The 24,368-nt window shown below is 37.1% G+C and overlaps 1 protein-coding gene across 1 annotated transcript; it reads right to left on the bottom strand.

The window, feature by feature from the left end:
* Positions 1 to 11,884: 11,884 nt before the first annotated feature.
* LOC101202804 (putative potassium transporter 12) lies at positions 11,885 to 22,664 on the bottom strand. The gene is made up of 9 exons (XM_011656200.2): positions 22,116 to 22,664; positions 21,404 to 21,632; positions 21,074 to 21,322; positions 15,957 to 16,007; positions 15,167 to 15,427; positions 14,577 to 14,629; positions 14,295 to 14,409; positions 13,920 to 14,174; positions 11,885 to 13,215 (listed from the first exon to the last, which is right to left on the bottom strand). Exons 1-9 carry the CDS (start codon positions 22,374 to 22,376, stop codon positions 12,173 to 12,175), a joined length of 2,517 nt encoding a protein of 838 aa, XP_011654502.1. The 5' UTR covers positions 22,377 to 22,664; the 3' UTR covers positions 11,885 to 12,172.
* Positions 22,665 to 24,368: the final 1,704 nt, after the last annotated feature.

Consider the following 24,368-nt stretch of genomic DNA (forward strand, 5'->3'; position numbering starts at 1 on the left):
GGTCAACCCGGTCATTTATATTTGAAGCCCTTTTCTCACCATTTAAAAAGAACTATATGATCGCATAGATATGATCTAAATGATCGCTTACCTAACAATATGATCTTTTAACATGGTCAACACGATCGTTTCGATTTGAAGTCCTTTTCCCATCGTTTAAAAAGAACTACATGATCGTATGGATATGACGTAAATGATTGTGTACCATAGTCAACCCGATCGTTTAGCGTGACCAACACAATTTTTCAGATTTGAAGCATTTTTTTCATAGTTAAAAAGAACTAAATGGTCATGTTGATACTACCTACACGAGCGCGTATTATGATCGTTTATACGAAGAATTACACGAGCTCGTATGATCGATTAAGTGCATGTTCACTGGGACATTTTTTGTATTTTCCATTGTAGGCCTATGGGCTTTTTCCATTTTCAAAATTGTTCTATAGAATGTAAATATTTTACCAGTTTGTTATATTTTTTTAAAAAAACCCTATACTTAATAACATTCTCCACCAAATTCTGTATGTATGTATATTTAATTAATCCAACACACTACTCAAATAAATTCCTTAACTTCCAATTCTAATTAATTGAACACTCATAATAATTTAAACATAAATTAATCAACATAATTAAGCAATAAAATTACATTAGATTTTTAGGGTGTTATAATCAAGGGATCTTTGTAAAAATGTAACAAGGCGACAAAATATTTATACTATATAGAACAATTTTAAAAACGAAAAAAAGCCCACAAGTCCACTATCAGAAATACCAAAAATGTCTCTTATTTAATTAGCATCCAGCGCGTGTAATATATTTAGGAAATGATCATTTATATTTGGTTATTCTTTTGCTACACGATCATTTAAATTTGATGCTAAATCTAAACGATTTTTTTAAAAAAAATTGGTACATTTCTCCTTTACTCTCTCTTCCTCACAAAGAACTAACTGTTCTTACTAACATGACTTAGACTTTACTCCTTACTCCCCAAAGACTAAACTCTTGATTTGATACCAAGTTGTTACACCCCACCTTAAGCACCTCCTTGCTTGGCCCGAGATGTGACATGAAGTCAACCGATATCACTCCTTTCAAGAACAAAACCAGCTGACCCTTAAACCTGAACAATTAATACAATAAACAACAGAGGAAGCTAGCACATAAATTCTATACACAACTAGGTAAAACTCTTTTCATTAAAACAAACTATATATAAGTTTATACAAACATTACTTAACCTTATTTACATAAAACAAAACTTAACAAAAGCCTTCTAAAAAACCTAGGTCTAACATTACAAAAGACTAAGTGATCACATGCACAAATAATAGGACACATACAATAACAAAAAGAAACCCTCAGCAGACAGATAACAGTCATTTAGGCTCCTAGAACACGGTCTCTACTTGATACATGGAAAAATATTTTGAAGAGTATGAGCTAAACGAGACGAGTGAGTGGAAATTTTCTAAATAAATTTTCATATTCCTCGACACCTATAACCCTGTCCTATTAAGGATTATTTTGAAACATCTTGGTTCCGAGAAAACATTTATAAAACCCTAAACCTTAAACTTTAAATTCCTTTCAAAATCTTCTTATGTAACCTTTAAACTCATCCCAATAAACCTTAAAGATTCCTTAGTAAACAATAATCTGGAATAAGTACCTTTAAACAATAACATGCTTGAAAGACTTTTCATAAAATATCTTAAAACATTTAATACAAATTATTCATAAATCATAGATTAAAAACATGCTTGAAATTACTTTAATAAAATATTTTTCAGTTACAGATACAAGCTCAAATTCTTGGTCTATAAATTTGCTTATTCTCCTATTGTTCTAAAATAATGATAAAATAGTTCAATTAATTCTCTTTTACCAAGAAAATACCAAAACTGTACTTAAAAATTCTAAAAACCACCAAAAACTAAACAAAGCGCCTCATGACACTATCTGGCCCACATGGGTGTGTGAAAGGCCTTGGTCATGGGTGCTGGCTGTCAAAATCGTAGTTTTTCAAACACGGGACGAGCGATTGTGTGACAGTTATTCTACTCAGTCAACAAGTCGGCAGATCAAAATCTGAAAATCACGGACAAATTCGCCGTACGATGTAGCCTCCCTTCATGTTCTTGAAAAATGTTTTATAAAACGTGAGAGAGAATTAAAATCATTGAAAACATCGTTAAAGAAAGCATGGAAGACTATCAATTGCAAAGAAAAGGTTTGATTGCAAAGAGTGCGACAATGCTTGGTTAGAGATTCAACTACTATGCCTCCCCTATAGTACATTTTGAAAATTTTCAGCTCTAGTAGGCTTGCATATGAAAATGTTGAAACACCACACCCTAGGTTTATGACATATAAAGGAAAGCAACAAGCTAATTTAAATACAAGACATAAAGAAAAGGTAAATTGGAGGTATTTGAGCATGCAACCATAGGCAAACAACGCCTTAGACAAGCATATTGCTCATTACATTCTCCCTCACTTAAACAGTTGATGTTCCTATCGACTGGTGCAGCATGACCTCTCCGATCTTCTATGTTTAGGCTTCTAGGTCTTCGACACGTTTCCAACTAGTTTCTTCCACATAAAGGTTTTTCCACTTCCTTGTTGTGGGTATTTGACCCTTCCTTACTCGAACAGTCAGTGTTTCTTCAATTTCTTTCTTATCTTCATTCTAACTAAGGTCTATGGTTGGTTGAACTATGACATTGCACTACATGTCATCACGATCTTGATGGCAGAGCTTCAAGTTACTCACATGAATTACTAGGTTAATTTTCATCCATGTGGGCAACACCACTCTGTAAGATGTATTCCCCACCCTTTTCAAAACTTCTACTAATGCCTCATATTTTCTTATGAGGCGTTGGCCTTTTCGTCCCTGCAATTGAATATGTTCAAGTCATAATTTGATGAGGACTTGATCTCTCGCTCGAAATTCAAAGGGGTGACGCTTTTTATCTGTCCAGTTCTTCATTCGCTTCAAGGCTCTCTCTAGATAGGCCCGAGCAATGTTTGTTGTCTGCTTCCATTTCCTAGTAAAGTTGTGAGCCTGGAGATTTTTTCCTGCATAGGGATGATCAACAAGGTACAACAATATATATTTCCTGCCATGAACAATCTTAAACAGACTTCTCCCAGTTGACAAACTTGTTTAAGCATTAAAACAAAATTCGACTACATCCAGCACCTAAACCCAATTCTTTAGTCTTACATCCACAAAATGACACAAATATTCTTCGAGCATACAGATGAACCGCTTAGTCTGGCCATTTTCCTGAGGATGTTAGCTTGAGGATATATTCAAACTTGTCCTCAAGAAGGTAAATAGTTATGTCCAGAAGGTGCCAATGAATCTACCATCTCTATCACTCACAATGCTTGTCGACACACCTCATAACTAGATAACATGTCTGAAGAACAACTAGGTTGTCAATTTGACTAAACACAATTTGGTAGTGGAATGAGGTGGCATACTCTGAAAACCGATCGATGATGACCAAGATGGCTTCAAAGTCACCTACTTTAAGAAGATGAGTGATGAAGTCCATAGAAATACTCTTCCAAGGTCTTGTTGGAACTTTCAGAGGTTCGAGAAGTCTAGCCACTTTCGCTTTCTTGACTTTATCCTATTGACAAACGAGATGTGTCTTCGTGTACTGCATGATGTCATCTCTCATATTAGGCCAAAAGTAACCCTTTTTCAGTAAAGCGTATGTTCTCTGCCATCCAGGGTGGCCAGCCCACAGAATGTCGTGACATTTCTATAGTAACTTCTTCCTCAGGCCCCTTGCTCTAGGGACATACAACTGTTTTCCCCTAGCTACTAATAAGCCATCTTCAACCCAAAATTGTTTTGTCTTACCTCCCTTAGCCAAACTCATGACATTCTGAGCGACATAATATCTGTAGCAATTTTTTCAAAACGTCGTGCATTGGACCATCAATCTTACTCACTTTAAGATGAGTTAACATGCACAGAGTCGCGTGTTCATTTTTCTAACTCAGCACATCAGCTACTCGGTTGCTCGCTCCTTTCTTATGTTTGAACTCAAAATCAAACTCGACTAAGAATTTCTGCTATATTTCTTGTTTTCAAAGTCAATTTTGGCGAATTAAAGAACTAGCAGGTAGCATTGTTGTCAGTCTTCACAACAAAAGTAGCTCTTAGTAAATACGGTCTCCAAGCCCTCAGACAATGTACCACGACAAGCATTTCTTTTTCAGACATTGCATATCTCTTTTTTGTGGCATTCAGTTTTCGACTCTCGTAAGCGATGCAGTGTCCATTCTGCAGGAGAACATCATCCAATGCATAATCATACGCATCAATCTCAATTTCAAAAGGTTGGGTCACATTAGTGGTCCCAGGAATTGTCCCCTCAAACATAGCTTACTTCAAACCATCAAAGGCGACCTGGCATTCAGAGGTCCAACCTCATGGATTGTCCTTTTTCAACATCTCAGTCAACACTCGCTCTTTTGAAGAATCCTTCTACGAATCGACTGTAATAGTTAGCTAATCCGAGAAAGGAGTGCAAGTCTGTGACTGACTTTGGTATTCTCCAATCATGTACCACAACAATCCTCCCTTCTTCCACACCAATTCGATCATATTCTACTACATGACCCAAAAAGTTTATCCGTTGTGCACCAATTCGATCATATTCTACTACATGACCCAAAAAGTTTATCCGTTGTGCAAAGAAGCATTTTTCTCTCTTGACATATAGTTGGTTTTCCTTTAGTTTCTTAAAAACCCTTTGGAGGTGGTCCTTGTGTTCTTCCATTGTGGAGCTATGGATCATTATATTGTCTAGGTAGGTCACCACAAATTTGTGATGGTATTCATGACAGACCTAGTTCATTAGTGTACAAAACGTTGCAGGAGCGTTAGTAAGGTCAAATGGCATTACAAGGAATTCAAACGCTCCATATCTTGTGACATAGATCGTCTTAGGCTCATGTGCTTCTATAATTCTTACTTGGTAATTCCCGAACGCAAGTCTAGCTTTAAGAAATATTTTGCCCCATGTAGGTGGTCAAAAAGGTCAGTTATTATGGAAAGCAGATATTTGTTGTGAATCATAAGGTTGTTCAAGTCACGATAGTCGATACACAACCGTAAAATTTTATCCTTCTTCTTCTGGAAATGGATTGGGGTCTCATACGGAGGTTTTGCAAGTCTAATAAATTTTGCACTCAATAATTTATCCAACTGTTTCCAAAGTTCAGCTAACTCTGGTGGCACCTTACAATAAGAATTCTTCGCAAGCAATTTTTCCTGTGCTAGCAATTCAATTTCATGGTCAATCATTCTTCGTGACGGTAGAGACTTAGACACTGTTAGGCATCACGTCACTATACTTCTCTAAGACACATAGAATGTCTTTGGGAACTGTCTCCTCTGGATTTTCCAACGACTCAAGCATGATGGCCATGAATGTTGGTTCATCTCGAGCAAGGTCCTTCTTCAGTTGCATGTTCGAAATCATTTTCAATTCATTGGGTTGGCGAAGGTCAGTCTAAACAACGGTGGGGGTAGATCCAATGATCACTAAACATTTGGCTAAGGGTCTTGGTATCACTTGATGTTCAAGGAGGAATTCCATTTCGAGTACTACATCAAAGTCATCAATCCTTACAACCACAAAGTCTATGGGGTCGCTCCATCCTTTCAACTTTATCATCGTTTGTTTCACTAGTCTGACGATGGGTAAAGTTGTAGAATTCATTTTACAATACTCTTCTCCCAACAAAGTTTCAGTGTCCTAGCTTCTACATCCGTTATGGAATTTTGAGTTACACTAGAATCAACCATATTACTCTTTGCTAGTCTCTGGTTTAATCGGGTGTCAACATACATTATATCCATTTCCACAAACGACAGAAATTTCAAGGCTCCCATTCTTGGATTCTTAACTATCTCCACCTAACCATCTTCACCTTTTGTTTGACTCAACTTATCATTTGAGTCTGAGGCTAAAGAGGCCTAAAAGACATTTGAGGTAGTTCGATTCAAACATTCTCTAGTTAGATGAGGTCCCTTACATATGAAACAACTGAGAGGACAATTTGGTGCGTTCTGATTATTAGGTCCTCGCCATATGCTTTCCGTGTTGGATTTAAAAGGCTTGTGGTCTCTTCCAAGACGTTTGTCTCTACTGGCAGCTTTGCGAGAACTCAGCCGATTACTCTTGTTTTCTCATGATGAGGAATTTGGTGACATCTTACATCTTGAGATCACTAGACAGATCAAACAACTGTTCCACTACTGCATAGGTCAATGTGAGGTCTTGAACCCTTTGTTCATATAACTTAGTCTTTGCCCACGATTTCAGCCCTTCGACGAAAGAGAAGACTTTGTCTTTTTCTAACATATCACATATGTCTAACATCAGTCCGCAAATTGCTTCACACACTCCCTAATGTTGTCAGTGTGTTTTAATTCATGCAGTTTCTACCAAGCCAGGATTTCGACGTTCTCGAGGAAAAACTGCAAGCGTAGTTCTTTATAGTGTTCTAGGTGTCTATCGTGCAACACCCTTCTTGAATATCAACATATAGAAATCTCCACCATAACTTGCATCTTCAGACATATACATAGTCGTCAACGTCACTTTGGCCTATTATGTAACTGTAGTACTTGTGGCCTTGAAATACTACCCGAGATCAAAGATGAAATTCTCTCACGCCTTTGCATCCTTTGCCCCACATAAGGGCTTGGGTTCCGAAATCTTTATTCTACTAATCGGGATTGCTCCTTCAATTGGAGCTTGATTTGTCACTGCCCGCATCGTGAGGTTCACCTCTGCGAATTCATTCTTAATGACATCGAGGATAGCTAAAAAATCCTTTGATATGTCGTTTATCATTTCCAAAATCGTCTTTTGACAACTATCTAGCTCAACAAAACGCTCTTCTGTATGGAAAACGAATCCCGTCGAACTGTCCTCATGCTCGTAGGTAAAGTTTCCAATTCTTGTCAACGCTTGTATGGGTAATTCGTTGAAACAACCGATCACCGCATTAATAGCATTGGCTTTCTCAGAAATTTCTTCAAGTCGGGACTCCAAGAAATGGATGGACTTAGGAACTTCCACTAGGTAGAGCATGTGCTCTTAAAGCTCTACTAGTCGATCTACATGGGCGTTGCTCGATTGTTTCGTGGTAGACATCTTTTTGTTTTAGCTGTCAATAAGCCGACTTGGCGTAGTCTTTGATTCCAATTGTCACAATCGTAGTCTTTCAAACATGGGAGGAGCGATTGTGTGACACTTGTTCTACTCAGTCAACAAGTGAGCCGATCAAAATCTGAAAATCACAGACAAACTCAGGGTACGATGTAGCCTCCCTTCACGTTCTTGAGAAAATATTTTATAAAACGTGAGAGATAAATAAGTTCATTGAAAACATCTTTAAAGAAAGCATGGAAGACTGTCAATTGCAAAGAGTACGACAATGTTTGGTCGGAGATTGAACTACTATGCCTCCCCTATAGTACACTTTGAACATTTTTCAGCTCTGGTAGGCTTTCATATGAAAATACTGAAAAGTCATACCCTAGGTTTATGACATAAAAAGGAAAGCAACAAGCTAAAATAAATACAAGACATAAAGACAAGGTGAATTGGAGGTATTTGGGCATGTGGCCATAGGCAAACAACACCCTGGACAAGTATGCTCATTACACTGGGTTGTTCGCATCTTAATTACCTCACAAGAGGTTTTCGTGCGCCATATATTAGTCGCGTGTCTGACATCCCGCGCAGCCCCCCTTGAACACAGGACTTACCGTGCAGGCCGTGCATCCAACATAAGCCACAATGCATCACTGACCTCTTTGAATATCAAAACGCCTACCCATCTCGCCTAGCTTACCTTACCACTCGGTCAACTACTAACTTGCCAAGAAACTCATTTTTCGTCTAAAAACTTAACCCAATTCTAAAAACTCATGATTAAAAATCCACTGCTCATTTTAGGAAACTTCCTTTTACAAAAAGATTTAAAAATGTCCCAACTTTCTTACATTAAAATGGCAGCTTCAAATTCCAAAGGATGAGCTCTACAACCTTCTAGAAGTCCACCTTGCACAATTCACCCAAAAACAGACCTTCCTCACTTTCTTTAACTCAAACTTAACCCTCCCTTGCTAAAAAACATCTGGCAGCTCTAATCTTGAAACTAGACACAATTTATGATCTTTTGAGAGCAATTTCAGCCAAAACACACAAGTAAAATGGGAGAAATGTTCATCTAAAGTGACCTATTGACACTGAACCCTACATGAATATTTATTGACATCTCCTACTAGCTGAAATCTAAATTAAGCATGCAAGGACACCTATAAATCACTTCACCGACTCCACCTCTTCATCATCTCACCCAACCAAAATGTCCAGTCCAAAGACAAGTCCAACGCCTTGTGTCAAACCCTTTTTAACCTTTAAGGTTTCTCGCGTGACATACTCCTCGCCCATCACTAAGCCACCAACCTTCTTGCCTAACCTCTCAACCCTTAAATAACCTCTAAGTGACAGTCTTTCTCGCCTAGCCAAGAATACTTAGTTGCCCATGACATCCATTTAGAGGTTCTCTTTTTGCCCAATGTTCTTCCATCAAACCTTGGCCGCCTAGACAAGCTCTAAACGTCTACTAACCTCTTTAGAGGCTATTTACTTTCCCTTGGCCTCCTAATGCACAAGAAACTAACCTTTAAACGCCTAAAACTTCAATCCTTGACACTTAGCAAAAAAAAAATTCATTTTTCCTCTAACCATGACACACTTTTTATGACACTTTTATCCTTAACTTCCTTTAACACTTAAACTTCCAACCACTTCAAAGAACTTAAGCTTGCTTCCAAGCTTTGGGGTTTACATGACTCTTGCCTCCATGATCAAGTATATGTCACGCACTTCAGCGCAATCTATTTCTAAAGCTAGTTTATCGATAAGTGAGTTGTACACATTTCTCATATGGGATTTTGACTTCATGACCATCGTCCTAGTGCCTTAGACCAACATCCTTTGGGGATATAGTTCAGGTGTAATTAGGAACTATAACCTGACTTTTAGTTCATCCCACATCACCAATCGTGTTGTCCTACTTGTTTAAAGTTTGATGATAGGTTGGAGAAATTGTGCCACTGATGCTTCTAACCATAAGCTTCACCCGATAGAGCTTGCCCACAAGTAGAGATATCCATTTAACTTGTTGGAAATCCTCCATTAGATGTGGAACGGGAGAGGGAGCGGGCAACCTTTTCTATCCAATGGCTAAATAGAAACTAGGACTATATTTTTCGCCCTCGTCCACAACGATTTACCCCCTCTATAGAGTTAATTAGGTAGGAGTAAAGTTTGGGTTTTTTAATTAAAAAATATATATATATACACATACACAAAGTAATTGAGTTTTTTTTTTTTTTACCTTTAGATACACGAGTTAATTAGGTATAAGTGTGACTTTATTTTTAAGACAAATTAATTGTGAGTTAATTATAGGAGATTTAAATATGTTGTAATGCTAAAATCTAAATTTAATACTATTGTTTTTAGTAAGATATTTTATAATGTTTTATTCACATAAAATATTGAATAGGAGACGACTTATTTAATTTATAAAATTATGTTTGTTTGAAAATAAATTTAAAATTTGTTAAAATATAAAATAACTTTAAAAAAGAAAATGGGGATTTTTCTTCCAGTGTGAACCTAATCCCTACGAATTTTTCATGGTGTATTTTGTAGGGATAGGGATGGAAAATTTCCCGATCCCCACCATGCCCCGTGGACATCTCTACCCCTGAGTTTCAATTATCCTAAGGAAAACTTTGAAAGGAACTAGTTACTAGGCAGTTCGATTAATGTTTTGTACCTATACTTAAGTCAAACAAACGGTTCACCATTGAGGACACATCTTAAGACTACAATTCAAATGTAGAGGACGATCAATTCTTAAGTCGAGATGTTCTCTATTCGCTCATTGTTACTAGGGGAATAATTTTAAGTTTCTTTTCCTTCATTTATTGATATGTTTACACTCAACAGGTAGTCTCGCCTAACCCGGAGTCACCTTAAGAGTGTTGTCCTTTTGTAGATAGTGTTCGAAAGGTCATAAAAGAGTCTATGGAGGTGTTGTCAAGATTGAGACACGGTCCAAGGTTGGGTCAACCACCATAGTGTCATGATGACAAGCGTTAAGGACTCAAAATTAAGCATCCATGTGGTGCTGTGCTATGAGGGCAACGTGTGCCCAAGCATGGTGCAACGCCCTAACATGAGGGGTTGCATCGAGGGCAATGATGCACAATGCCGGACAAACGTGCCCTTAGCCAAAAAACTCAATGGTTCGTAGGATCCTATAATGCACATCAACTATCAAATTTTGTTACGTTCTTCAAATGCAAGAGTCGATATATTCGTTATCAAAAAGTTGTTGTGAGTAATATGACAAGAATGCTCAACTCTCCGCACCCCAAGGTCGAAGCTTGAGACAAATGAGTTCATTTCAAGTTCTTTGATGTGACGTACTTTAGGCTTTTGTTTAGGTGTGCCAAGGGAGAGGGGTAGGTCCCCCCACCTCTAGCAAGTTTAGTTTGTAAACATATTCATAGATAATTTGATGTTTAAGCATAAACAACGATTTTTGAGCAAGTTCACTTATGAAAACCTTGTTTTGACTTCTCCTTCCTCTAAATGATAAGGGTTAAGAGGACTTTCTAAGACAAGCTATGTGTACAAAAGGCCTGGATGTAGTCAACTCAAGCTGATGACTCATGCTTACTAAGAGTTCCTAGTTGAACACCAACAATTGCAAGAATTTATCCCCATTATGATGAAATTTCAAGATTATTTGAAGTCAACCAAGGTTGAATGTTTAAATGCATCATTGTAATGGGTCATCATAAACCTATAATTGTCTCAAACTTCCTTAAACTAAGTGGTCATAGTCCCTCTAAGAAGTGGTCACAAAGGGGTACCTTCGCATACCTAGTTAGCAGGTTGAAGTCTCTTGAAATTAACTAGAAAATCACTCCACCAACTGAAAAAGACAATGCACCACCACCCATAGAATCAAAAAAGAGCTTTTAGTCTATCACTCTTTAGTATGTCTAGACGTAGTAAGTTTTTCCATGTTGAATCAAATTAAGTCACATGCTCTACTCCTGGTGGTGCCCTCTGTCATAATCCCTTAATTTTCAACCTTGCAACCATACTTCCCTTGGACCCCAAGGACTTTGATTTCTTTCTCATAAGGCGTTAGCAAAGTCCTTAAAGCAACATCTTTTGATCCTTACACAACACATTTATGGTTAAAAGTAGGAAGGTATTTGATCATCTTCAACTCATCAACTTTTACTTTTTATTAATGAAAACATACTTAGGGAATGCATTACCAATTGTTCATCTTTAATAAACCCAAGAACTTCACCTTTGGCTACAAAATATGAATGCCCCTAACTATCCCTATTAATCATTGCTCTGGTCCAAAGGCCAACAGAATAGTATCAAAATTCAATGATTTTATCCCACTAATGTATACAAAGAGTAAACTTGCTTTGGGCACTTTAATTTCTTAAAAGTAACATCGGAGGTATGACCCAATCCGTTAAGATAATGTTTATCTCTAAAAATCTATCAAGTAGCCTCGTTCTAGTTTTCTATTCATACAACTTACATTAATAATCACAAAATAGGAAAAACAAAAGAAGCGAGCGTTGAGTTCCGACATGCAAACACCACATATCAATATGGTAATTTCACTTACAAGATGATGCAAGCAAAATTTTATAAAACTTTACTTTTAAAACTTGGGTTTTAGAAGCTGAGTCATCCATACAATTGTTTCCCCATAATTTAGAGAGCACAACCCAACCCAATCTTTATTGAGTAAAAAAGTTGTAGCCGAATTTTCTAAATCGATAAAAATTTGTATTGCTAGAACTATTACATTGTGGTACTAAAAAACTATAGCATAATGAATATCTAAACAAGCCATTGAAAACTATAGGTTACAAGCACAACTAACCTCATAAAAAGTAGGTGGTTGATAAATAAGATAAAAACTAAACTTACTGCTTTATTTATCCTAACCAACTCTAAATATTTTCCAAACTATGGGGTTTAAGAATAATAATGTTTCATCAAACCATGTAAGTCATACCAACTTGCATGATGTTCATGTGAGGAACTCGCATTGTTGCTGCACCACCCCTACAATTCCTCCTTAGGAATGCATAGAAATAGTTTATAATAAGCTTCTTAACAAAAAATGAGTTTTTCTTTGCTCGGACATCTCCTTGCGCCATTAGATACGTAAACCCTGAATCCATGGCTTCCCGAAGCGCTGATAGCTCATACTCCAAACTAGGATCATCATCTGATGCCATAACGCTGGATGGCAACTGAACCCCAAAAGCTTCCTCTGGACCCACAGTTCTTTCTTGTTCTATCAATGGAATTCTCAGTTCCTCGTTAACATCAGCAACACGTGGAGATGAAAAACCCTGCGACCTCTCTGAAATATTATCCAATTCTAACTCATTCAAATTGCTCTCAAGGGCAAGATCTTGAGACTCCTTTCTTAAGAACTTCTCAAGGCTTTCCATCAGAAGTTGCTCAAACGCTTGGTGATCTTCCTTCCGCACATCCTTGTAACCATATCTCGCAATGCAACGGAACATATGGTAATCTTTTGGGCCAACCCTCCTAAACAAAAACCTTTCCTCTTGCGGAACCACGGGGATTGGAACATATTTAATGCACACAAACACAATGGTGGAGTGGATGGCAGGAAGGGTAAGAAGAAACTGCCCAAAAATTGCTGGAATGCCTTGGACAAGATCATTGTAGAGAAGCCCAATTCCTGGAATTCTTACAGTACCAAGTGTAGAACCCAGTTCAAGCAAGAAATCCGTTGATATCTTGTCTCTCACCTCACTTTGATACTTCAACACACTCCCATAGTTCCACGTGTACATCACAGAGAGGAAGACAGAAGCAAAAGCAAGTGGCAACCAACCACCCTCTCTGATTTTTGATAGAACTGCAGTTAAGTAGATAAATTCCACCGACCCAAACACAAGTGGGAAACACAACGCAAGAAACAAATTTGTCTGCCAGATTAGAAGCATTACTAGAGTCACAAGGACAGTGCTCACCAGCATCACACCAACTTCTGCAATACCTATAACAGTTAACACGAAGTAATTAGCATTGCCAATTCTTGAAACCGAAATCGATGAGTCACGCAAAAGTGACTACTTACCCTTATCAGATAAAAGAGGAGAAAATACATTTTATATTTGAAAAACAAAACAAAACAGTTTAAGCAGAATCCACAGAATGAAGGTATCATTTCTCCAAAATAATGGATAGAATGTAAGTATATCTGATTTAGAGATAAGAATTTCATATGAAGTATAGATTACCATCATGGACCAATAACGAACCAAATTTGTCGTGCATATTTAACAAAAATATTCCAAGTGTTGATTTGGAAATTATCAATACTGTGTGGACATCAATCCCTACGGATGGTAAAGTTCATTGAAAATGCCCCCCCTAGAAGAACTGTACAAGTTACCATCACAACATAGATCATCCACAAGGCCGTAACTCCCAACATTTTAATACTTAGCCAAAAGATCACGCCACACTTTCTTATGTTAAAGTACTTTCGCTCTCCTATAACTCAGTCACTATTTATTTCCCTTTCTTTCCTCTCCTTACAGAAGTTCTGGTTGTTGGAGGCTTAATAGCCTACCTTATGGTTACAATGAAGGGCATCGGATGATTATAGATTATAATGCAGCAGGAAACTCCGATAAAAATGCAAAGCATATGTAGTGCCACAAGAGAGAAAAAAGAATGGAGAGAATGGGAAATAACCATAAGCATTGGCAATGTCTGTAGTCCTTTGAAATATTGCGACGACAAATATGCACATAATCATCAGAAACCAATTAATCACAGGGATGTAAATTTGACCCATTCGTCTCTTAGAGGTATGAACTATCTTCATTCTCGGAAAGCATCCAAGAGCCATAGATTGCTTGACACAAGAAAAGGTTGCAGATATCATTGCTTGGCTTGCAATCATAGCAGCAAGTGTTGCTGTCACAAAGACCGGCCAAAAAAGGCTTGCTGTTTGTTCGAAACCAGTGATACCAAAGAAGGCTAGTTAAAACGAGAACTTTCCAGAAACAAAGCAAGCCAAATAAATGGATTGAAGTGAATGGATTCTTTCACATTGGCAATTATCACCTGGCACAGAATCATAAAATATTCTTGCTGCAGAATCTGGATGTTTCATAAGGTACGCAGCCTGGCCCATGTATGCCAAGAGAAGGCAGGGGAAAACAACAAATGTGAAGGCAATCTGTCCAATAAATAAACAAACTTAAGTTTCTTCCATCGATACACATTTATTAAGTAATCTTTCAAAGGGAAAAATTAAGCAGCTCCATTTTCTATTTCTCATATCTTCTTTTTGCATGTTTGTGTAGCGTAGTTTTCTGTTAGTCAGGATGGGTGAGTGGAGGTTACCTGTATGGCCGGCACAGTGAAATGACCTAGATCAGCGAACATTGCTTCAGCTCCTAAAATGACATTATGAAACATTTTTTATCTATTACGAGCAAGGATTAAAATATCGATGTCGATATCGAGATTTTAATTTTACGGATATCGATAAAATATCAATATCAACAGATATTTGTAAAAGTTGCAAAATTTATAAAATTTATTTAGATTAATAATTAAGTTTTTTTTTACTCCAAAACTAAATTATGAATGTTGTTATTAGTAATAGAAATACTAAATGCTCGTAAACTAAATATATGATAAATTGTCTTTTACGAGCATTTATAAAAGATGTTGGATATCAAAAAATATTTAATATCGATATCGAACCCTTGGATTACCCTTGATTAACAGTATGTATGAACATTAATACAAAAATAAAAAAAAAATAATATAGAAAAAAAAAAAAGAAAAAAGAACTCCATCTTAAGTTAGTACATTAAAAACAATCCCAGACAACAAGTTGCTGGATAATAACGAATCGATGAAAGCTGGTAAAGAAAACAAAGACACCAGACGTTGCTCACAAGAGAGTAGAAGAAAGTAAGTCATACCTGTTACGCACAAAACACAACCACCAAGTGCTGACCATGCATTATTTGAATTTTTCTTGAAGAATAAATAAATATAAGTGGGATTGAGAGCCCTTACAACGGTGAGATCATACTTCACTACATTGTAAATTCCAATAGATCCCAGACTAAAAAACCACAAAGCAAGCACAGGAGCAAATAAAAATCCTACTTTCCCAGTTCCAAATTTCTGAATGCTGAACAAGGCCACAAGGATGATGATTGAAACAATAACCACAGCATCTGAAAACAAGGGAAATTATGAGGGCATATTCAAACTTCTAGCTCTATAATGTTACGTGAAATTTCAGTACGCTTATAGGTCATTTAGGCAACTTCGATGTATGTTAAATAACCAATTGACTCAAAAGGTTAAGCTTAAGGGTGGAGGTAAATTTAATAATATATCTAACACTTCTCTTCACTTGTAGGATTGAAATATATAAAAGACCCATCAAGGGAGATCAATATTAATTGTGAAGGAATAATATTGCAGGAGTTTGAAAACACAAGATTTCCTACTCTAGTACCATGTCAAAAGTTTAAACTTATGGGTAAAGGTAAATTTAACATTATATCTAACAATTTATCACGTAGCACCTCTCATCAAAAGTACATGGCAATTTCGCATTATAGCCACATATTTCTTCAGATTGACTCTAATCGACACCAAATCATAATTTAAATGTTCATTTGAATTTTGAGCCATACAGAATAAAATCTTAATGAACAATGATTGTACATGACTAAGAAAGAAAGTAAAGGTACTAACTTGTATCGAAAGACTTTATTTGTCCCTGCAAACCACTCACAGCCGACATCACTGTAGTACAAAATTGAAAGAATATTAAAAATATTACATTTTAACACCTTCCAATGTTCAGTCAATAATGATAATCGAATGCTGCAAGAACACAAACTAGTACGAAGCAGAACACAGCTAAAAAAACACACAAGAACGGGGGAATGGATTCCAATTAACAAGCACAAAAGATTACAAGGATAACACAGGCGAATAAGAGGGTTGTACTCTCCACCAAAGAACTATTGTTCATCACACTATTCAAGATAATTAACCCTAAAACAAAACATATATAGATACCAACAATCCCTGACACCCATATTAAGAAAGACTTCTCCTTACCTTTCGTCAGGTTGGAAATTCCCCTCCTACCCTTCCTCTTGTAAACAGGTTTGATAGGAGGCCTAACGAATGTCCTTTGTCCAACAAAAAAACTAATCAAATTTCACTTTAAAAGCAAGGTATATGTGAGACCCCCAATTCTGCACATATATAAAAGAAGGGGTAAAATGGGGAATACCCAATGCCAAAGAGAGAATAACACCTCAGGGCCCATTGTGAAGGGTGTATAAGTAGAGAATGTTTTTGGGGATTGGGTCGTTAGGTATTATTAGTACAACTAAGAAGGTGCACCCGGACATCTGAACTAGGTTGACACCCCCTTAGCACCAAAATATCATATCCCATTAAAACTAGCCTATTGCAACAATGAGAACAAAATCCGACCTATTACAATAAGAGTAGGATCCAGCCAATACAATAAAACTAAAAAATCATTGTAAACTAGAAAAGAAAAAAGGCCAAAAAACAGGTGAGCCTTATTAGTACAACTAAGATACTACTGAGAAGTAGTCCTAGGAAACTGACTGAGATAGAAAAACTGCCCAATTGAGACAAAGGTCTTGTGTGGAGTAATTTGCAAACATCTTGTTTAGAGAGCACCAAGCTGCTGCATTACATTGCACTTAATTGAAAATTTTTAGGCTTGATCTTTTCTTGTCTTGAAAAATCCGCTGCTTACGTTCAAACCACAATTCCGCTAAAAGAGATTTTAATAGATTTAACCAAATCAGCCGAGGCTTATAAGGAAGAGGCGGACCCTCCAATAGCTTAAGCACTGAGGAGCTGAGGGAGGCGTCGAATACCCAAGCAATATCAAAGATGGAGAAGAAACTATTCCAACAAACAGAGGAAAAGGGGCAAAGTAGGAAGAGATGAAGCAATGACTCATTAGCATTCATACAGAGAGGGCAAACTGAAGGCTGGAGGCATCTGCTTGGGGATTTCTTTTAAAGAATTTCTGCACAATTTAGGGACCCGAAAAGCATGATCCACATCAGAATGTCCACTCGCCGAGGGCAGCTTGATTTCCATAAGGCTTTGAAGAGTTTTTTATCCATTGGGGAGGCAGAATTTAAGTGGGCTGAGAGAGATTTAACAGGGAATCTACCTTGCTGTCCAATTGACCAAACATTCGAGTCATCAAAATCAAACACTTTTTCTGGTGCAAGAAGAGCTAATAAGGAACCAAAGGCTACTATTTCCTCTTCTTGCAAGCTTCTTCTAAATGAGAGGGACCAAGAGAGGGTAGAATGATCCCAATGATCAACAACTGAGCCTTGTGGTAATAAAGCAATTCTGAAAAGCGAAGGAAAAAGTTCCTTTAGAGTAGAGGGACCGACCCAGAAATCTGTCCAAAAACCAATTCTGCTGCCACTGCCAAGTTTAAGGTGAGCTAAATGCTCCACTAGCCTCCACATTCTAGAAATGTTAACCCAAGGGCTCCTTAGGCTATTTCCAGATTTTCCCAAAGTGAACCAATCAAACGTATCTTTGCCATGGATACAACAAATAATTTTCCTCCATAAAGCTAAATCTTCCTTAGAATATCTTCAGCCCCACTTAGCAAGCAAAGCTGAATTTTGGGTTTTAATGCCCCCTAGACTGAGACCTCCATCTTTTAAAGGAAGGGAAACCAAGTTCCATTTTACTAGATGATTGATCTTGCCACCTGCAAATCCTTCCCAAAAGAAGCTCCTCATGATTTTTTCCAATGAAGTTGACACATGAGCTGGAATAAGGAACAAGGACAGATAGTAAGTTAGGAGGCTGGCCAAGACAGCATTGCATAAAGTTTGCCATTCTCCTCTAGAGATATTAAAGCGCTTCCATTTGTCTAATTTCTTATGAATTCTATCAATAACTGGCTGCCAAAAATCCCTTCGCCGAGGGTAGCCTCCTAGGGGGAGACCTAAGTAGAGAATAGGTAATTTTTCTGCCTTGCAACCAAGTCGGGCTGCTGTTTGAAACAATTCATCATCATTTAGATTTACACCACTAAGAGCTGATTTCTCCCAGTTAATCTTCTGCCCCAAACACCATTCAAAAAGTCTAATGGCATCCTTCAACTTGAGAAGCATTTGATCATCATACATGCAAAAAAGTAGGGTGTCATCAGAAAATTGGAGTAGGGGAAGATGGATTGAATCCTTACCCACAAGAAAACCCTCATATTGCCCATTAAAGTGAAGATTATTGATGATTGCTACTAAAACTTCACTTACTAGAAGGAAAAGAAAGGGAGAAAGGGGGTTCCCTTGGCGGATGCCTCTTGAAGCTATAATGCGGCCCCTTGGTTTCCCATTAATGAATATTGAGAATTTAGGGTTCTTTAAGCAACCTATCATCCAAGCAGTCCATTTGGCGCTGAATTTTTTCTGGTGTAAAACCTTCTCAAGGAAGTTCCAGTCCACTCGATCAAAGGCCTTTTCAAGGTCAAGCTTCAAGATCCAACCCATTTTCTTTTTTGCCCTATAATCTTCTACAGCCTCATTAGCAATTAATATAGGGTCAAGTATTTGTCTTCCTTCTATAAAAGCACTTTGGTAAGGGCTGATGATTGAGTCCATTACAGATTTTAACCGTTCTGCTAGGACTTTAGCTACTACCTTATAAGATAGGGTAGTGAGACTGATTGGGCGAAAATCTTTCATTTCCAAGGCCAATTCCTTTTTCTGTACAAGGCAAATGAAATTTTCTTTGATACAAGCATTCAATCTACCATTGCTGTGAAAATCTTTCAACAAGGCTTCAAAAGTATCTTTGAAAATAGGTCAATGCTTGATGAGGAATTCCACGGTAAAACCGTCGGGCCCTGGGGCTTTGTTCCTGCCAAGTGCTTTTACTGCCAAAAATATTTCTGTTGGAAACTGGGAAGTTAGTGCAGCATTCTGAGCTTGAGTGATACAAGGCCAATCAATGATGAGAGGGATGAATCTATTAGCTGGGATTTTAGTATAAAGACTACCAAAGAAGCTCAACACTATCCTTTCTATATCACTAGAAGAAGCTGTCATCACCCCATTAGTATCTTTCAATTCTGAAATTAAATTTTTCCTCTTCTTTGCATTCAGAAAACGGTGGAAAAACCCAGAATATTCATCCCCAAACGATAGCCAATTAAGCTTGCTTTTCTGAATAAGGTTGCGCTCTTCAAGATGGTAAATACTGAGTAATTCTGCTTGTAATGCTGATTTGAATACGCACTCGTCCTCATTTACGCCTATCGAATCTGCTATAGCGTCACAAATTTCCAGCTCCGCAAGGAGAGATTTTTCTTTTTCTTTAAGCTTGGCCTGCTTAGTGGAATGCCAAATTTTAACAGCTACCTTTATCTTTCTCCATTGCTCGTGTAGAATAAAACCAGCCCATCCATGGTGAGTGAAGTTGGGTACTGTTTCTTCAATTAAAAGGTTGCACTCATTGGACAACAGCTAGCTGTTGCAAAACCGAAAGGGAGAGGGACCCCAGATGATGGCAACAGCTTCTAATAAAATGGGGAAATGGTCTGAGAAGATGCGGGTTTTGCGAGAGACCCGGGAGTTTTCAAGAAAGTCATCCCAATCTTTGTTTATAAAGAACCTATCAAGCAATGATCTGGAAGGGGGACTACCATCCCTTGACCAAGTGAACCTCCCATTCTGTAGGGGTAATTCCGTGAGATTAACTGCTGCAATGAATTTATTAAAATGATGCATGCTTCTTGTGTTTCTGCCGAAAGGGGATCTTTCATGAGCCCATCTTGTAATGTTAAAATCTCCACCTAAACACCATGCCTCAGCTGAGCATGATGTAAGGGGCTAACAATTCTGGCCAAATCAGTTTTTTTTCACTATATCTGCAGGGTCCATAAACATTAGTTATTCAGAAGATCTGATTACTTAGGGAGAGACATTTTAATGACAAGGAATTGATGACTTTAATCACCTGTATAACAGAAATTATACTGCTGTCCCACACATTGTTAAAATTCCTCCAGAGGCACCTAATGATTCCACAAATTCCCAGCTAATGTCTCTAGAGCTCCATATTGATTTTATAATGACAGAATTAATGACTTCCATTTTTTATTCTTGTATCAAGACAACATCCAGATCATGATTTTTTATGAATTTCTTCAATGCTGCTCTTTTTGTGATGTCATTTAAACCCCTAGTGTTCCAAGAGATTATCTTCATGTGGCCCTTTTTCCTAATACTCTCCCCCTCGTTCGCACGTGTATTTCCCTTCTTTTTCCTCCTACTATTTTGTAATACAATAGGGGGTCTATCATTTTTCTACAGCTTCTTCACAATGTTAGAACTTAATCACCAGAGAAATTTGGAATGACAAAGTAACAGAAGACGTTATACTTATACTCCCCTTATGCTAAGGCCCAAATGAAAGATCTTAGCATCCTCAAGATTCTAAAATTTGACCAGGGCCTTACATCAGTTAACCACTGTGAAAATCTAGTTTACCACAACAATTGTACTCTTAACATTATTTTGACAAAAAAAATATTAACACTCAATGGAGTTGAGCTAAAGCCATAATACAACCACTAAAGTAAAAATCTCACCAACTTTTTAGTTGTGTCAGATGGTAAAAGAAACCTTTTATTCATGCACGATACTTTTTCCCAGTTGGCGCATTAATTAGACAGGATGCTTAAAAAAATCTCTTTTCATGGTTAATTGTGTAGCTTTCGATAAAAGAAATTTCTGGTTTATTACGTGAAGGAAAAAAGAGATGTCAATCATCAAGACCTGATATTGCCGGAGTCAGAATACCATCCCCAATAACCATTGAAGTCCCCATCAGAACCAACAGCAGTATAAGAGTTTTCAAGGATGATCTTTTCTCCAGAATCTCTTTAATATTCAAGGCCCTTTCCAACTCTGGAGTGGGTAGTTTAAGCTTAAAACTTGAGATATGTTCATCAGCTGGCTGACGGTTTGGCAGCAAGTTAACTTTGGCATATCTACAGATAAGCGAATACAATGCGAATGTCCCTCCTACATTGTCATTGTCATTGGAGAAAATAAGTTATGATAAGGAAGTATACCAAGGGGTACAAAGTATGGCTGAGCTCATACCTTCACCATTGTCATTGGCTCTTAGCACAACAAAAACATATTTTGCCAAAGGAATAAGAGCAATTGTGTAAATCACTAAGGAAAGAGCCCCCAAGACATCAACATCTTCCTCAATATGCACCTTGGTGAATACATCAGCAAAAACGTATAATGGACTTGTACCCATGTCACCATATACAACACCAAGTGTTTGAAATGCTATAGCAATGGTTTGCCACATGGAAACATCCTGCTTGAAGATAAAATAATTCAGTGGAAGATCTTTAGCTTATGTCCATCTTCTTTTTCCCTTTCAGCTACAGTGCAATTTGTTCACATACAAGTTATTTTGTTAGCACTTGGTAACATACGGAGGTATTGTTGTTTGCCCTGTTTAGCACCAAGCAAGTTCACAAATATCCACAGCTTCCAATGAACACAGTCTTAAAACGACATTTTTATTCAAAACTAAACGAAGAAACCAATGAACGTATACATTTTCTTTATCTCGGTACTCCTCATCATAGGTGTTAGTGCGTGCGAGTGGATTGCGGAAACTGAAATTTTCAACCAGAGATGTGGACGTAGTGTTACGATGTGGATTATCTTGATGGTAGCCAAAGAAGAAACACAAAAGGATACCAGGATTCAGCGAAGCACATAAATTTGCATACCCACAACGATCAAATTATACATAATTCCAAAGGAAATTTAGAAAAGAATTAGATATTACCTTTAAATGGTGAGGGTTGGCACCGGCAATCTCCATTGCTTCAACATCAAAAGAATCAACTCTCTTGGGTTTCTTAATCAACCTCCGTCTGATAGATCCAGATGCTTCCACGCTGTCCCTATCTTCAAACAGCGACCATGGAGGCAACTCGGAGTCCACTTCACTTCCATCAACCCACCTGTAATCATTACTGCTGCCAGTAACGCTACTACCCGGCAGCAGTCTGGAGCTACCTTCTTCAATTCGATCTCCATCCTCCATATCTTCAAAAGAAAAAAAAAAAATTGGATACCACCAACTTTCGCCCGCAGCTACTCCCTGTCGAGCATACCTTTGATTGGTGGAAAGCGGCAAAAGAACGTGGTGGATTGAGCAAAACGAGGGAAAGATAAGAGACGAGAAATGAAGGGTTTAAAAAATCCAATGTTGTGATGTGGTAGCTATTGTATTGGGTTCTGGTAGTCACGTAAGCACCAGTGTGATTAACTCAATTATGATGATGATGTTTCCATATTGGATAAATTATTGAATGATGCAGCGAAGCATGGCGACGAGCTATTGCCTCTTTAATTATTTGTAGGTTTCCAAATATAAAATTAGCTTGGGTCCCCTTTCTCTCATTTTGGGGCGTTTGGGTTTGCACACCCCTTTCTCTCATCCTCCTTTGTGTGGAACGTAGAACTGTTTTTTTTTTTTTTTTCACTATTTTTCTTCATGCTACAAATAATCAATTTTCAATATTTTTTCTCTTTCACTGCATCTATTAATTAATAATTAAATTAAATAGCTTATATTTAACTTAAGTTAAATTTGAATCATATTTAAATATATATTTCTCTCGTAACCAATAATTTTAATATAAATCTCATTTACATTAAATTAATATTTGAACTCATTCAAATATTTTATCTTTCATAAATTAATTTTGAATTATATCCAAAATTAAATTTATACAATAAAGTTTGATAAACTTTTATATTATAATGTATCATTATACATTAAACTAGTTTCCAAATTAATTTTGAACATTTCAAATTACAGCCAATATAAATAAATCTCATTATCCTTTATGAGCTAGGAAAAGGACCTAATGGACCTACAGATCAGAACCTACAACGATCTAAGATTAATTAGCTAAATTCATTAATCACATTAATCAATATTTGTTATCTGTGTGTACATTCCACTAAAAACTTACAGTTGAACTCTTCTCACTGTAAATATATTTCTGTGTCCATGGATATAGATCAATAATAGTAAGTTAGTCTTTCACGAGTCTTCGTAACACCAGCTGGGTCAAATTACCGTTTTACCCCTAGGTTATCTCTAATCCTTATGTACCAATGCCACTCTAATGAACAACCTGTTTATGGTCCTACCAATAAACAGAAACCTCTCTCGTGTCATAGAGAGGGTAGGGTCATTTGCTCAAGTCCTGAAGACACTATTTAAGAAAACACTCATCTACTTACTCTAAAGTAGGAAAGAAGTGAATTTCATATTTTATAATTATGTTCCTAGCTCCTCACTCGATCTTGTCCCCAAAATGATAAGCTTATTGAGTCGACGATCTGACCACTCTCATCCATACAAAGCAAAAGACAATTCCTCGCAAACAGGAATTCATAATACACTTAAGATTAAGACTAGGTTACCTAGGTCATACTAATAAAATAGAAACCTAACTAGTTAACGGAGTTACATCTAGTGATTACTATTTCGTGGTCCGGTCTTATGTAAACTCATTGCATAGGATACCTTCACTCGCATGTCAACTACACGAACACGTTGGGTCATTGTGTTTGTATCAAATACAAAGTGAGTCGTATCCACAGTGTTACCAAGATAAGGTACCCAGCCTTATCCCTATACTATATACCATTTAAGCTAATCTTGATTATTAATCTCTGTATGTCTCTACATAATGTTCAAAACTCATTAAACAGCTTAGGATGTTAGTTTATTGGATTTGGGTTATTAAGACAAAACAAATAATATAATCAATAACAATTATTACAATAATAACACTTTATTAACAACGGTCAATAAATTATATTTATAATCTACAAGTTTTAGGACATAAATCTCAATATAATTGTCTTCAAATTTCAAACCAAATGAGAGTAGAAGAAGATTGACCAATCATAATTTTTTAAAACCTCTTGGTCGTTAACTCACCCAAAAATACACATATTGAACCGTTTGTCCTTCCCCACTATCATAGTTTTGATAAAGAGGGCCAAGGCAACCTTC

The sequence above is a fragment of the Cucumis sativus genome, chromosome 5 (genome assembly GCF_000004075.3).
Source record: "Cucumis sativus cultivar 9930 chromosome 5, Cucumber_9930_V3, whole genome shotgun sequence".
Lineage (NCBI taxonomy): Eukaryota > Viridiplantae > Streptophyta > Magnoliopsida > Cucurbitales > Cucurbitaceae > Cucumis > Cucumis sativus.

Excerpts from the sequence above, each read along its gene's own strand:
- LOC101202804 (XM_011656200.2), bottom strand. The coding sequence starts at position 22,376 with ATGGAGGATGGAGATCGAATTGAAGAAGGTAGCTCCAGACTGCTGCCG. Across the intron at positions 14,630-15,166 it reads TTGTGTTTTGTGCGTAACAG|GAGCTGAAGCAATGTTCGCT; the intron begins GTATGACTTACT and ends ATGTCATTTTAG. Across the intron at positions 13,216-13,919 it reads AGACATTGCCAATGCTTATG|GTATTGCAGAAGTTGGTGTG; the intron begins GTTATTTCCCAT and ends TAACTGTTATAG.